Consider the following 16,004-nt stretch of genomic DNA (forward strand, 5'->3'; position numbering starts at 1 on the left):
AGTTTGAAACATTCATCAAAATGCAATGAACATGTGGAATTTAACACAAACAAGCTTCTTCTTCGCCTTCGAGCTGCCGGAGCCGTCCGCCGCCTTCTTCTTCGCGAATGTTTTTCCTTTCTCCGACCCCGCCGCATTGGGGAGCTTCGACGGTGCGGCGACGGCATGGGACGGCGCCGGCGCGACGCCACCCGTCGGCGTGGTCATCCGCGGCGGCAAGAAAAGGCTGCGCGCGAGGCCGACGATCGACGGAGCTCCGGCGCCGGCGGCGGCTTCGCGAGCGCTCGCCGTGCTAGGGTATGTCAGGACAGAAGCCGTCATCAATCAGGACACAAGCCGTCATCAATCAGTTGAGAAACAAAAGAAACACAGAAATGGGTATGACACCACGACGAACGATTTTACAACGAACAAACTATGTATGCATGCGGCAAGTCTCGTCTCCAGCATGAGTATGAAGCGCCGGGCCAGTGGGCCGGTCGTTAACGTGCCCCCGGTTGTTGGAGCTCTCGGACGGCGACCGGCGACGGCGTACGCACGCAAGAAGAAGGCTCGCTCGGCACCACTCTCCGTGTCGAGCGAATGCTCTTCGGACAGCGCGGGCAGGATTTTCGCGCTTTGCCTCGTCCCCAAGCCACATCAAGATCCCTCTCTTTCTCCTTTGGTCGCTAGCTAAGCTAAGCTGGACGCTCCACTGTTTTTCAGTCGACAACATTCTTCCATTATCTAATTCTGTTTTTTTTATCCATGAGAATATTAAGGCCCCATCGTCGTATTGCCATAGGCTGATGTGGGCCCGGTCCAGTGCGAAAAAACGAGGCCCAACCGTCCCCAATCTCTTCCCCACCAAAACCGCGCTTGTCCTGCCTGAACCACCATGTCCATGCTGCTCTTCTCCCTCACTCTCGCATCAGATCCCCTCCTCCCGCTTCTTCCTCGCCCAAACCAAGCTTCAGCTCCAGCTCTGCTCTAGCCCCAGCAATGCCGCCTAGCTCGTAGCCGACGCGCCCGTCTCAACTCGCAATGGCGTCCGCGGCGGCGCTGCTGCTGGCGGCCGCCGTAGTCGCCTTGCTGGCATGCCTGGCACTCGCGGACCCGCCGGCGAGCGAGCAGTCGGCGCTGCTGGCGTTCCTCGCGGCGACGCCCCACGAGCGCAAGCTTGGGTGGAGCGCGTCCACGCCGGCCTGCGCGTGGGTCGGGGTCACCTGCGACGCCGCCAACTCCACCGTCATCAAGCTGCGCCTACCCGGCGTCGGGCTCGTCGGCCCCATCCCGCCGTCCACCATAGGCCGCCTCACCAACCTCCAGGTGCTGTCCCTCCGCGCCAACCGCGTGTCCGGGGCCATCCCCGACGACATCCTCCGGCTCTCCGCCCTCCGCTCTGTCTTCCTGCAGGACAACGCCATCTCCGGCGCCATCCCGCCGGGGGTCTCCGGGCTCGCGGCGCTCGAGCGGCTAGTGCTCTCCCACAACAACCTGTCGGGCCCCATCCCCTTCGCGCTTGGCGGCCTCGCCGCGCTCCGCGCGCTCAGGCTCGACGGCAACCGGCTGTCCGGCAAGATCCCCAGCATCGCCAACCCCGAGCTCAAGGTGTTCAACGTCTCCAACAACCGTCTCAACGGGTCCATCCCGCGGGCGCTCGCGCGGTTCCCCGCCGACGCCTTCGCCGGGAACCTCCAGCTGTGCGGCACGCCGCTGCCCCCCTGCAGCCCCTTCTTCCCATCCCCGTCGCCGGCGCCAGGGATGGGCCCGAGCGACGGCAAGCCACCGAAAAAGAAGAAGGTATCCACCGCTGCGATCGTCGGCATCATCGTGGCCGCCGTGGTCGTCGCGCTGCTGCTAGTTCTGGCCATCCTGTTCTGCTGCAAGAGGTCCCGGCGAGGCGCGCGCACGGACGGCGCAAAGGGCACGGCGGCCGCGGCGACAGGCACAACAAGACCGCCGGCGTCGTCCGGCGACGGCACGGGCACGGCGTCCTCGCCAAAGGACGACGCCGGAACCTCCGGGTCTGTGGCCGCGGCGGGAGGCGGGACGGGGGAGGCGAGCCGGCTGGTGTTCGTGGGGAAGGGCGCGGGGTACAGCTTCGACCTAGAGGACCTGCTGCGCGCGTCGGCGGAGGTGCTGGGGAAGGGGAGCGCGGGGACGTCGTACAAGGCGGTGCTGGAGGAGGGGACGACGGTGGTGGTGAAGCGGCTCAAGGAGGTGTCGGTGTCCCGGCGCGAGTTCGAGGCGCACATGGAGACGGTGGTCGGCGGCGTGGAGCACCCCAACCTTCTCCCCGTCCGCGCATACTACTTCTCCAAGGACGAGAAGCTGCTCGTCTACGACTACCTCCCCGCCGGCAGCCTCTCCGCCATGCTCCACGGTCAGCCATAATCTTCCTCCTCTTTTTTCAGAAACCAAAACCGCATCGCAGTGCCATTGCATAGCACCGCCGCCGGAATTCAGTCAAACAATTCGACGTGACGGCATGTGGAGTCGACGGCCGGCGGTTGTTTGGCGCGCTTTTCGCCCTGCTCTGCTCCGTGTCTTTTTCTTTTGTTTCATCATTGTTTTCTCGATCTTTTTCTCTTTGGTCGTGGCTTTGATGCCCGATGGAGTGAGGTGAAAATCCTGGCATGTGCATGGGATCAAAGGAGGAGATGATGGGGTCGGTGCTGGAAATGCTCATGGTGGGGGCGACGCGACACTTGGCCGAGAGAGACAGAGAGACAGATAATGGTGTGCGTGCGCTGGCCGCGAGGTATTTGGCCTGTAAAGCGACCACGACGATGGCCATGGCCCTCTTCTCTTTACATTCCACACAAGGGACTCACTCACTCACTGGACTGAATAGCCAAGTAGCGCCAGTGAAAGGGTAGTGTGGCGTTTCTGCACCCTTGGCGCCATATCCGTCGTTATCATATGGGCATACAGTACCGTGATGTCACTACTGTAGCACATTTGATAATCCTCAGTGAGAGGGAAATGCCCGTGTGCACTGGTGGGAGGGCGTAAAGAGTCGCCATGTGCCGGGTCCCACGGTCAATAATAACCCTGCTCACAATGAAGGTAGCTAGCAGTATATATCTACGTACGCATGCCACATCGTACTTGCTGCATCGCATTAGTTTATAGGTACGTAATTTGGTTGTATAGGTGCGAACCATGTGTTCTACTATGCGAGGTTATCTTACACATGATCACATCTATCACATCAACGTCACAACAATGCAATGACGACAAACTACATTATGATGATAAAGTTCTTCACCCCCAAAGTGCGGGGTCTTCTTATCTTACACATGATCACATCTACCACACCAACTTCAACAATAAAGCATGTTTTTGTGCATACTTGGTGTAAGCATTTTCTGACCGCCTGACTAGTCTTAAATCCTCTGCGGCGGCTGTTGTTGAACTGTAAACACCCGATGCCCTCCCGATCAACACCACATGCCATTTGTCCTGGCAGTGCACAAGAGCAACAGTTGAAGCAGCAAGAAGCAATGGAGCAATCAAGCAGCAAGCAACGGAGCGGAAGTAGTAAGCATGTAATGATCATATGGTATAGCAAGTTCAACGTAGCACTACTATGGTATCATCCTATCACCACATTTGAAAGAGGGTATCATCCTACCATCACAAGTTTACGAGCATCATGAGGGGTTAGTATATTGCACCTCAACAAAATATGAAGACCATCAAATAGTTTCAAGCCCTAGCTATACAAAATCTATGTCGTCATCGCCATCGCCGTCCAGGATCATGCATGCGATAACCAGCAATAAGCTCTAGTAGTAGTGCTTGTCCAGCCAGCTCCTGTGAGAGAGCACCCTATGAACATCTGCCATGGCAACAAACCTAACACCCTGGAACTTGTTGTCCAGCAGGTGCCTAAGAGCTGCCATGAGAGCCTAATCGATAAAGCCACCTTGCTCCATGACGGCGTTGTACAGGTCAGGGTGGACGTCGAGGGAGTTGCTCTCCCTAATAGTAGTTACCACCTCCTACACGGCCTCAGTCATGTTGGTAAAATACTGATCTCCTCCTCAATCAGGCCACTCCTCTTCCTCTTTCTATCGACCACAAAGACATGCTCAAATGGCTTGTTAGGGCTATAAAGGACCACCTGTATGTTCGGGGTGCCTGGGAACTCCAGCATGGGAGAACCGAGAGCTTCATCGGAGTCAATGGCATGCTTGTCGGTTGCTAGGCCGAAGTAGAAGATGTGATCATGTGCACCAACAGTTGGCTCAACGAGCACGCGCCGCGGGGCGGAGCACGGGCGGGCGCAGAGCAGGGCGGGTGATGTGGGAGTTCGGGGTGGTTATGCATTGGGGCGCCTTCCTCTTTGTTATTGTTGCTACTTTGTTGCTGCTTCATATGCTGAAGCACGAGGCGGCCATTTCGCTGTTGTTGCTAGTGTGCTGCTGCTCCTTCGTTGGAGCACGAGGCTGGAGCAAGCAAGCACATTGCGCAGAGACAGGGCAAGCACATGGCGCAGGATGCGGAAGCTCGGGGCGGCCGGGCGCTGGCCTTGTCCGCGAGTAGGACGACGGCACAGAGCTGGCAGTTCAAGGAAAGACTCGCCCATCAGGTGTTTGACGAAATGTCGAAGCGGACATGTCAAAAAATGCATCCGCCTTCGTTGGACGCACCGATCAACCCATTGAAAAAACCGGACACGGACGAGCAGACGGATGACCCAAACGAATAGAATACAGATAAAATACACGTCCGTTTGGGTCGTACGGTTGAAGTTCCTCTTGTGTTTTGATGCTAGTGCTCGTTTGTGTTTTTTTCAATGATGAAGCTGGTAGTACATTTTTGGGCGAGTATGATTAGCACCGCTGTTTTTGACCTACTGTTCCGTCCGTATTTGATGGTGTGGAATGTCTAGCAGATCATACCTATTGCCCCAATATGTCTGCTCTGTTTCAACGAGGATCTATCTTAGGTTTGGGTCCTGCTTCATTAACCTACTACGGGAGCTGATTGATTGCTTCGGTGGTTGTTGCAACAGTGCATGATGTGCTGCACTGCCCTCTTGTAAAGATCCAAACCATTGTATTGCATAGTACTCGTACGAGCTACCACATTTTTCTTTTCTTAAAATGTTGCTCACTTGTCTTCTTTAATTGTGGACCAGATGATCAATCACGATGACTGATTTCGTTCCTCTCTTTAGTCTTGCATGATTGTGGTGGGTGTCTTTAGATTACCAGCAGACTATTTGAGCATTCATTCAAGTTGTCAGATCAAGTCCCATTCATTTAATCAGTCGTACTGTAGAAGCACATCACATTGCAAGTTTGCTAATGTCAGACTGTTGATCGTCAAAGGATTTCCTCACCGGAATGGAATTTGAATTCGAATGCAGGGAGCCGGGGCTCCGGCCGGACGCCCATGGACTGGGACGCGCGCATGCGGTCGGCGCTGTCGACCGCCCGCGGGCTCGCGCACCTGCACTCGGCGCACAAGCTCGCGCACGGCAACGTCAAGTCCACCAACGTCCTCCTCCGGCCGGACCACGACGCCGCCGCGCTTTCCGACTTCTGCCTCCACCCGATCTACGCGCCGTCGTCTGTCCGCGCGGGCTCCAACGGCTACCGCGCCCCGGAGGTGGTGGACACGCGGCGGCCCACGCTGGAAGCGGACGTCTACTCCCTCGGCGTGCTCCTGCTGGAGCTCCTCACCGGCAAGTCCCCGACGCACGCGTCCCTGCAGGAGGGCGACGGCGGCACGCTCGACCTGCCGCGGTGGGTGCAGTCGGTGGTGCGCGAGGAGTGGACCGCCGAGGTGTTCGACGTCGAGCTCGTGCGGCTGGGCGCCAGCGCCGAGGAGGAGATGGTGGCGCTGCTGCAGGTGGCCATGGCCTGCGTGGCCACCGTGCCCGACGCGCGCCCGGACGCGCCGGACGTTGTCAGGATGATCGAGGAGATCGGGGCCGGCCACGGGCAGACCACGACGGAGGAGAGCGCTCGGGCGACCACCTCCGAGGAGGAGCGGTCCCCGGCCGCCCAGACATCGTAGCCCCGGACATCTCGGCATTGTTTTGTTGGATGAATTAATTGTATTTTCTTCTTTCTCTCTTCCCCTCTGTCAGTCTCATCTCTTCCCCTCTGTCAGTTTCATTATTTTCTTTCAAGAAAAGTAAATGTCTTTTTTGTGATCTATTCAGTCCCCTTTACCTTTGCGATAATAGATTCACGCGCTCTCATGCATCATTGCACCTGTTCTTCGATTCGATTCGCGTATTGTACCCGGGAGAAGAAACTACAAATAAAACATTGTACTCTGATCGCTCGTCCGAAAATAAATATCCTGTATTTAGTTCAAATCTATATAATAATAATAATAATAATAACAATAATAATAATAAAAATAGTATTTTCATTATAAAATCCAGGTCGCTTCCTTTGGATTATTTTTTCGCACGCGTTTTTAGTTTGTTTCTTTGCCTTTTTTGGTTTTTCACAGGACTTTCTTACCTTTTGGACAAAACTAAATTTAAAACTCAAAACAAAGCCAAAAAATGGATTTGATTCTGTCCGAGAGGCGTGGCGGTGCCTCTAACAAATGCAAAAGTGTCTCTCACGGAAGCAAAACCGTGTTTCTCGCGCAAAAACGCGTTGTTTTTCATTTCGAGAGACACGCTCACAAAGCCAAACATTTCTTTCTACATTATTTGCATAACCTTTTTTCTTACAAACAAGGCCAAACATTTTGCAACCGGCACCCTAAAGTTTTCATTTCCTTACAAATAAGGCCAAAATTTTGACAAAGTCTTAAAATTTTCGTTAGAAATTTCGGCAGCATAACGGGTCGGGAAGAATAAAATGTCTTCTTGTATTTTGTTCATTTCACATCGAAGCGGGAGGGAAACAATGCATGCCACAACAACTACTTTATTCATATTACTTGACGACTAATAACTGTAGAGAGGGAGAGAGAGAACAGACCTAAACTACTGGCGTTTCCTCCTACACATATATCTCAATCTTTATTTGGTGGATCTTGAAGGTTCCGTCTTGCACATGTGCCATTACAACAATCTTTGGTGAATGTTGAGTATTCTGTTTTGCACAAGAAAGAAAGACATAAATGTCGATAGTCTAACCAGCACAAGACTGTGAAACTAAAGGCCATTCGCTTGTCATCTTGCCTTGAATTACTACCATGCCACGGATCGACCGAAATAAGTTCGTCGCCTGAGTTATACTAGTTCATATTTAACAAATTAGTATAATAGCTTGTTTAGATCATTAGGATGGCTTGCTGAATTATATAAGTGCAGAGTGGGGCCGGAGGGTCACTCGATTCAGTTGATTGAGCCATTAGGAGTATGCACATTACAAGCTTAGTATGACAACTTTCTTGTAGCATCAACATGGCTTGCTTATTTAGCCGTCAGAGCGCAGCATGCATGATGTTCCCACGATTCGGTTAATTGAAGTTTTACCAGTATGCACATTAACAATTTTGCTGGCTGACAGAAATGAAACACCCCCACAAACACAATCCAAGTTCCTATAAATAACTAAATTAATAAAGTTCTTTTTCTAGCAGCAAGCAAAATTTCTTTTGAAAAATCCAAATGTTGGCAAACCCAAATATCTATACCTTGCCACATCTGTTATCATGAAACATCATATCCTATTCTGAAATAATGAATTGGACAGTTGGATAATAACAGTTTATTTATAAGCTAGCACGCTTATCTAACATCAAGTGAGAATCCTTTCTTATCGGAGTCTCTAATTTACTGTCGACTGAAAAGATTTTTCAGCCAAAAAATAGCAGCAGACACTAAATGTAGTGTAAAGTCAAACACCAACAACAACCGTAGTTTAGTACGAGTAGTATTTTTTTCCTAATGGAAGAATCTAACTGAATCTGCACCCTCATACAGCTCTTCAGTGAAACACAATTGCAGTACAGTATTGTACTTATATATCGGAGGCAAGACATAACATCAAACTTTACAAAAAGCAGGAAATGAAAAAGAGTCTCCAATTGTATGTAAACTAGGAAGCAAATGCACACCGGACACTAGCACCTAATCAATCTCTTGCCAAGCCTACAAATCGGTAAAAGTCACAAGGCAAACTGAGAAAAATTGTACCGAAGTTGTTGCTCCTCCTCTGGCCGCCCTCCATCGTCCGCTGTTCAAAGCGCGCAGATGCAAGACCTCCTCTGCAATGCGCACAGTGATGCGGCTACTCACCATGCAGCCATGCCCGACATATCCATCGCCCAAAATAAATCCTTCAAATAAGTTTAGAGAACAGTTCTATCCAAATCAGTTTCAAAAGAAGGAAAGAGGGGGAGGGATTGGATGGAACGGAGGTCACCGAGTAGGACGAGAGGGACGTTTTCAGGACAAGATTGAAAAGACCACGAGATCAATAGGGCCGGTAGGTGTGCTCTCTTGTGGACAACACATCACCGGAAGGAACGGCGTGGCTCGGATTTGGAACTCCATGTATGCATGCGTCATAGATAAAGCGAGGAGAGGAGCAGATGGAGAGAAGGGGGGTGCGGCAAGGAGGGATTGGATCCATATTTATAGAGGAAGAAGGAACATGGGGAGCCGTCGGATGGGAGGTCAATCCGCGTGAGGCATGCAATAAGACGATGGATGGCATGCGGCATGGGAGGAGGAGAGGGCGCTTGGTTTCGAGGAAAGGAGTAAATCGCTACGTATTGATTCCATAGCATCCACCTATACTTTATTGTTTTATTTTCTCTCTCACATAACTAGCAGGATATGGATCAAGTCAGAGGTGCACATGGATTCCCTAGCATCCACCTGTCCTTTAACTGGAATCGGAACAGGTAAAGCGGAAGTAGAAACCTTTGCATCTCTTTCTAAGAGTAGTATCTACCCATCTTTTTTTCTGTTTCTTTTTTTCATAGACGGATATCTATGTACACACTACGCGTACTACTTTGGCCCAACTATTAGTATTTTCCTCTTCTTCCTGGAACACACACGTTCGTGTAAGAGGAGCAGAGACTGGGCGCAACAATATAATGGCATCAACCGGTATGACAAGACGACCGACTGACGAATATGATTGTGTGTGTTCTGCTCACTACTGAATGGTTTGGTTTGACATTGTCATGGCTCTCGTTTGTGTTTCTTGGCAAAGCAGGAGGAGGACGAAATGGTCGCAAAAATATAATGGCATCGATCGGCATCAGACAGGACGATCGACAAGTATGGCTGTGTGTGTTGACTTGCTACCGAGCTAGCAAGCCACTTGTTTCTACTACTTTCTTTAGCGCATAATTTTGGGCTGCTACTGGCAACAATACATCCCAAAGTGAATAATTTTATCATGATCCGTCTGCATTCACAATTGCATACCTAGAACCTTAGAACATACATACATCTCCTTCACTACATAGAATGGGTAATGATAAACAAGGAAACAAACACATATAACATAAATCATTCATTATCGAACCCCATGCATGAATATGTCTCCCCCAAAAAAGAAAAGAAATTCAGTTCTTTAGCATATCACTCTCGTTCCTGTCTCAACAATTCATTTGAGACATAAATAAACAAAGACAACAACTTCACCACAACAACTTCAATTTCTCAACCTTTGTGCAAAAAAAAAACTTTGATTTCACAGCAAGCTACACAAGGCACAAACAACTTACTCCCCATAATTGCTCAGGATATGATAAAACAGTATGTGCTCGCTATATGTGAAGTGTAAACCCATATCAACACGACGAATGAGATTCTGGATCATTTACACCATTTGCACCACGGTCATCAGCCAGCCAAGAATAACCCATGGATGGCTCACGGCTCAGCCAAGGAAAAGGAAAGTACCTACTATATGCTAGCAAGCCAACCGTTTACCTACACCACCTCTACAACAATCTCATTCCTTATGACTCGGCCAAGAAAGCAAAAATATATGGCTACATTATTATGGCGTTCAATCCAAATTACTTTCAATATTACCCCGCCTACTAGCATTCACATGTTATTTGGGACGTGGCTGGATGGGGTTAATGTACTTTACGCCAAACTAATTCGAGTTGGAACTTGTGCTATTCTGTGGGCTATATGGAACTGCACAAATGATCTAGTTTTTAACAGAATGAATTATATTAACTTTTTGCAAATTATCTTCAGGGCTACCGCCTTGATCCGCATGTGGTCCTTACTCACTCCTGTGGAAACCAGGGAGCCCTTGGTTACTGGGTGTGTCCGATGGGAGATGGTAGCTCAGGTTATATTCAACCGATATGGATGGCGGCATGCTAATAGGATTGGACCATAGTACTTGTTTGCTGATGGATATCGTCGGTATTGGCGTTGATCGCCGTGTAACTCTTTTTCTTGTTTTCTTCTTTCTTTGGTTTCTTGGACTACTTTGTAATTCACTCAGACTACCTCATTTTTATTAATAATATGGCTGCATGCATCACTCGATGCAAAGGCCGGGGTGATGCCTCCTTTTCGAAAAAATATCAATTAGCAAGCAAAAATGTTTTCAACTTGCTGTTTTCATTCCAACACTAGCTAGCTGTACAACACTTCAAACCAAACAGGGAAAAAGCACCACATGTCTCGAATTCCTCTCCACCAAAGTCACATGGCAACACCGACAAGCTCATTGACTTCAATCCCAGCCTCCAACAGTTCCGCACCACCACCTGCCAAGAAACAAAGCACAAGCCACAAACCAACTAGAGATATTGTCACCAGCCAGGCATATCAATAAACAAGTCACAAGTTTCCATTTTCTCTAGCGCTTCCAATGCAAGTCTTCACTTTAACAAACAATGGGCACCTACAACAACCAATGGGCCAAGCTCCATGCCACCTACAACAAACAATGGGCCAAGCTGTAAGCTAAGGAGGACATCAAATATAAAAGAAGCCTCAATTTGGGTTACGGCTGTGGTTTACATGCCTATATAGAAACAAAGTCTACACCAACATCAAATTAACAAAATAATAATAACTCAATCTAAGCTAGCATTTCATAGAACAGAAAAACAGTCTACGCCTACAAGCATAGGCTAACAAATTAACCAAACGCAACACCAAGACTAGAGGAGGAAGGTTTGCAAAGAGTAGAGGATCATTATTGCCAAAAGAAAACTAAGCTACACAAAAGAAACCGCAAAACTGCTACGATACCGACCAGGGGCTTTCATATATGTCTTGTTAGACAGTTGGTAGGGAGGGCTTCAAAAAGCTGCTGACGCTCTATTGCTACAGTAGAAACATTGACAAAGGTTAGTACGATGCTTGATGGATTTGCAATCTGAGATCACTTCATTTCTACAAGTTCACAATGCCCATTGCACAACCAAAATGCCAAACCACAAATTCTCCATACGTCTTGAACAGGAACCAGGTGTCCGGTTCCCATCCCGACAAAAAACCAAACAAAAGCGCATCAACAAGGAACTAGAAAAGAAGATGATGAATGGATTAATGGAGCACCTTCCATGCCAAGATTATCGCATCTATAAAGGCCTTCAGTAATATAGAATAAGGAGGAACATATTGAAATGTAACAACAATATGCTCTTTGCCTTGTTAAAGAAAAACATCAAGGCAACAATCCAGATTATGCAATGGCCATGTGTGTGGAGTATAGTATCTAATACTATCTACTCCCTACGTTCCTAAATATAAGACCTTTTAGAGATTTCACTATAGACTAGATACAGAGCAAAATGAGTGAATCAACATTCTAAAATATGATTCGTATGTAGTTCATAGTGGAATCTCTAAAAGGTTTTATATTTAGAAGCGGAGGGAGTACAAGTGTGATCAGTGTAGTAGAATAACTAAAAATGTGTTACCATTTGACAATATCCAGCCTTTTTGAAGAAAGACACCAAGGAGCAACTGATCAGACAGCATGGGATGTGGAAATTGAGCCAAAATTCACACAGTCCTTCCCAGTCCTAGGGTAACAATACAAATATATTAAGATTTGGTGGGGATGTATCAGGGGGTACCTGTGCATGAGTGATGCGTCTGTGGTTGCTCTTCGTGTTGATGAAGAGAAGAGGTCCTTCTTTTCCTCTGATGAACCCATGAGGATCACCATCTTCTTTGATTCTTCTCGCTTATTCCTCTTAGGGATGGGTGGATGGATGGATCAACTCTGGAGTCCGTCCATGGATTGCTTATGCACACAACTTGGTAGGGTTGATCATCGATTACTGCAGCAAAAAATTTTCTTTGCCAACAACACAGGCTCAAGTGGCTGCATGGAGGAAAAGTGTAAGAGCACGATAAAGTATACCAACTATTAAGTAACCAGCATGTTCTACAAGCATAATACTTGCATGTCCCAACAGAAAAATAGTCCAGCTTTCACAAATGAACTTTATAACACCAAAAAAAATAGCCCAGTCTGATGTGCACCCGTTCAGTAAACAAATCAAAATAAATACTAAAAAAAATCAAAACAATCCAAAACAAAATTTGGTGATAGATAATTCCGTGCATGCAGTCTGCTCCAATTTATATATCATTTGAACATCGGAGCAGCTCTCGGCAAAAAAGACAAATCAGGTCAAAACAGTGCATGTACATTAAAGTTTTTTAGAGACCCCGAATTTGTCATTAATGCTGAGAGGTGCTTAGATGTTCAAATTTTACAAAATTTGGAGCGAACCTCATGCATTAAATTATCTATCACCTAATTTTTTTGGAATTTTTTGAATTGTTTTAGTATTTGTTTTGATTTTTTGCTCAGCAGGGGTGCAGATGAGCCTGGGCTCAGAAATGTATTTTCGATAAATACACCAATTTCCGAAAAAGACAGGTACTAATATGGTTGCTTCCTATTCATGGGTCACATCATTTGCATACATCAAAAAGAAATCACCAGGTTCCGATTAATTATAGTTTTGAATGCAAAAATGATATCTTTAAAAAATTCTTGTTCTCAACACTACAAAAAAGCTACAGCTACAAGGACCACTACAGGAAAGCTACAGCTACAAGGAAGTCCACCAACACAGGAGCGCTAACCAAATGTCCAGCCAATAGCATGTTCGGGTGACAGTAATAGTGAGCTAGATAGCGTGCAAACCGAAGTACTCCCGTTCAATAGCAAAACAAAAACCTTAGCTATTACGTGACCGTCAACCACACATACATCATGTGAGAGCAAATATGATACAAAAAAGAGCCAAAATTCAACTAGCCTCATACAGAATCTCATCGGAAATTACAGAGAGATCACACAACCATCCTACTTAGAAGAGTTGTCACGCGAAGAATGAACGATTAGAAAAGGAGAATTTTGAACCACATCAAAATAATAGTAAAAAAAGGTCATGGTGGTACGCTAGGGATCGACCTTGTGCAGGGCGTCTTCATGGTCGCCGTTCAGGTCAGACCAAATGATATCCTCATCGTCAGCTTGGGCATAGGGTCCTGGTCGTCGTCCATGGAGTCGGGTTACTGCTACTCCAAATCAAACAAATAAATAAGTTTAGCACATCAAAAAGAACAGGACGGGAGCACTAGCCAATCAACTGTCCGTTTACACACACAGATCATACAAATCATAAGTGGATGCTAGTAATCATGTTATCTAGAAATGAAACAAGCTAGGATGAACCAAACCACAAAATGATCCCTACTCCCCATAGCAGCATATCCTACAACAATACTACACTGGCACATATATGTAAACAAAACAATGTAGCAGAAAAACTCACAGGTCTAAACTTGAGGGCTAAATCCAGTAACTAGTATACCAGAATCATCACCATCAGGAGAAGCACAACCTAGGATACTAGAAATTGCAATGGCATTAAAAGTATGACACGAAGAAGAGAAAGCAGACAAGCGAGACCAAAAGGACCCCAGCTTCTCGCCAGCGCCAAGAACGACAACAGGTAGGCAAAGGAGTCCGGGCCACTTTATTCAACACACCAAGGCATCCTTCGCCGTGACACCAATGCAAAAAAACACAAAACCTAGTAAATCTAGGACTATATACACCGCCAGGCACCAGATCCAGGATCTCCCGCCCCTCCGGCAGGCATAATGTCCATCGGAAGCGCAGGATACCATTGGTCTTGCCAACGAGAAAAGAGGAACACCTAGAACTCGCCATGCGCTCTACTGTAGGCAGTTTCTAGAGAGGGCGAGAGGTTTACAGTTGCATCTACATGTTTGCTAGACCAAGTTATCTTCATCAATGAAGTCATCTTCGTCAACCTAGCTACTCCAAGTTAAAGCCATTGTTCTATGAAGACAAAGAACCTCAATCGCACAACGAAATCATTACCATGAAGCTTGAGGATATGATCCTGCTCAAGTGCAAGAGATGTGATATAAATGCACAGACAAATTAACGATCTCATAGCCATGCATTTGGTCTATCCTGCAATAGACACATGAAAACCATGTATTAATATTGTATTGTTCTTGACAAAAATTGTTGATTACCATGAGTGGATATACAGTCTTTTAAAAAAAGAATCAAATATAGTGCAACTATTAGCGGATCAGGTCTCGACTAGAATTGAAACTACATAACGCTTATACAAAGTTCTTAACATAACCATGAGACATGAGAAAATTCTTCAAACAAAATCCATACTCATTGCACCTGTTCTTCGATTCGATTCGCGTATTGTACCCGGGAGAAGAAACTACAAATAAAACATTGTACTCTGATCGCTCGTCCGAAAATAAACATCCTGTATTTAGTTCAAATCTATACAATAATAATAATAATAATAGTATTTTCATTATAAAATTCAGGTCGCTTCCTTTGGATTATTTTTTCGCACGCGTTTTTAGCTTGTTTCTTTGGCTTTTTTGGTTTTTCACCGGACTTTCTTACCTTTTGGGCAAAACTAAATTTAAAACTCAAAACAAAGCCAAAAAATGGATTTGATTCTGTCCGAGAGGCGTGGCGGTGCCTCTAACAAATGCAAAAGTGTCTCTCACGGAAGCAAAACCGTGTTTCTCGCACAAAAACGCGTTGTTTTTCATTTCGAGAGACACGCTCACAAGGCCAAACATTTCTTTCTGCATTATTTGCATAACCTTTTTTCTTACAAACAAGGCCAAACATTTTGCAACCGGCACCCTAAAGTTTTCATTTCCTTACAAATAAGGCCAAAATTTTGACAAAGTCTTAAAATTTTCGTTAGAAATTTCGGCAGCGTAACGGGTCGGGAAGAATAAAATGTCTTCTTGTATTTTGTTCATTTCACATCGAAGCGGGAGGGAAACAATGCATGCCACAACAACTACTTTATTCATATTACTTGACGACTAATAACTGTAGAGAGGGAGAGAGAGAACAGACCTAAACTACTGGCGTTTCCTCCTACACATATATCTCAATCTTTATTTGGTGGATCTTGAAGGTTCCGTGTTGCACATGTGCCATTACAACAATCTTTGGTGAATGTTGAGTGTTCTGTTTTGCACAAGAAAGAAAGACATAAATGTCGATAGTCTAACCAGCACAAGACTGTGAAACTAAAGGCCATTCGCTTGTCATCTTGCCTTGATTTACTACCATGCCACGGATCGACCGAAATAAGTTCGTCGCCTGAGTTATACTAGTTCATATTTAACAAATTAGTATAATAGCTTGTTTTGATCATTAGGATGGCTTGCTGAATTATATAAGTGCAGAGTGGAGCAGGAGGGTCACTCGATTCAGTTGATTGAGCCATTAGGAGTATGCACATTACAAGCTTAGTATGACAACTTTCTTGTAGCATCAACATGGCTTGCTTATTTAGCCGTCAGAGCGCAGCATGCATGATGTTCCCACGATTCGGTTAATTGAAGTTTTACCAGTATGCACATTAACAATTTTGCTGGCTGACAGAAATGAAACACCCCCACAAACACAATCCAAGTTCCTATAAATAACTAAATTAATAAAGTTCTTTTTCTAGCAGCAAGCAAAATTTCTTTTGAAAAATCCAAATGTTGGCAAACCCAAATATCTATACCTTGCCACATCTGTTATCATGAAACA

General features: G+C 46.6%; 1 protein-coding gene and 1 long non-coding RNA gene across 2 annotated transcripts; one reads left to right on the top strand and one right to left on the bottom strand.

The window, feature by feature from the left end:
• The first annotated feature begins 632 nt into the window (after nucleotides 1-632).
• On the top strand, nucleotides 633-6,156 carry LOC123452744 (probable inactive receptor kinase At2g26730). The gene is made up of 2 exons (XM_045129454.1): nucleotides 633-2,365; nucleotides 5,363-6,156. The coding sequence occupies exons 1-2, from the start codon at nucleotides 1,024-1,026 to the stop codon at nucleotides 6,013-6,015; spliced, it is 1,995 nt and encodes a 664-aa protein (XP_044985389.1). The 5' UTR covers nucleotides 633-1,023; the 3' UTR covers nucleotides 6,016-6,156.
• On the bottom strand, nucleotides 6,059-14,687 carry LOC123452747. Its single transcript, XR_006632651.1, has 2 exons — nucleotides 14,610-14,687; nucleotides 6,059-6,215 (listed from the first exon to the last, which is right to left on the bottom strand). It is a non-coding gene; the product is annotated as an uncharacterized LOC123452747 (long non-coding RNA).
• Between the last annotated feature and the right edge of the window lie 1,317 nt (nucleotides 14,688-16,004).

Source organism: Hordeum vulgare, chromosome 5H (assembly GCF_904849725.1).
Source record: "Hordeum vulgare subsp. vulgare chromosome 5H, MorexV3_pseudomolecules_assembly, whole genome shotgun sequence".
Lineage (NCBI taxonomy): Eukaryota > Viridiplantae > Streptophyta > Magnoliopsida > Poales > Poaceae > Hordeum > Hordeum vulgare.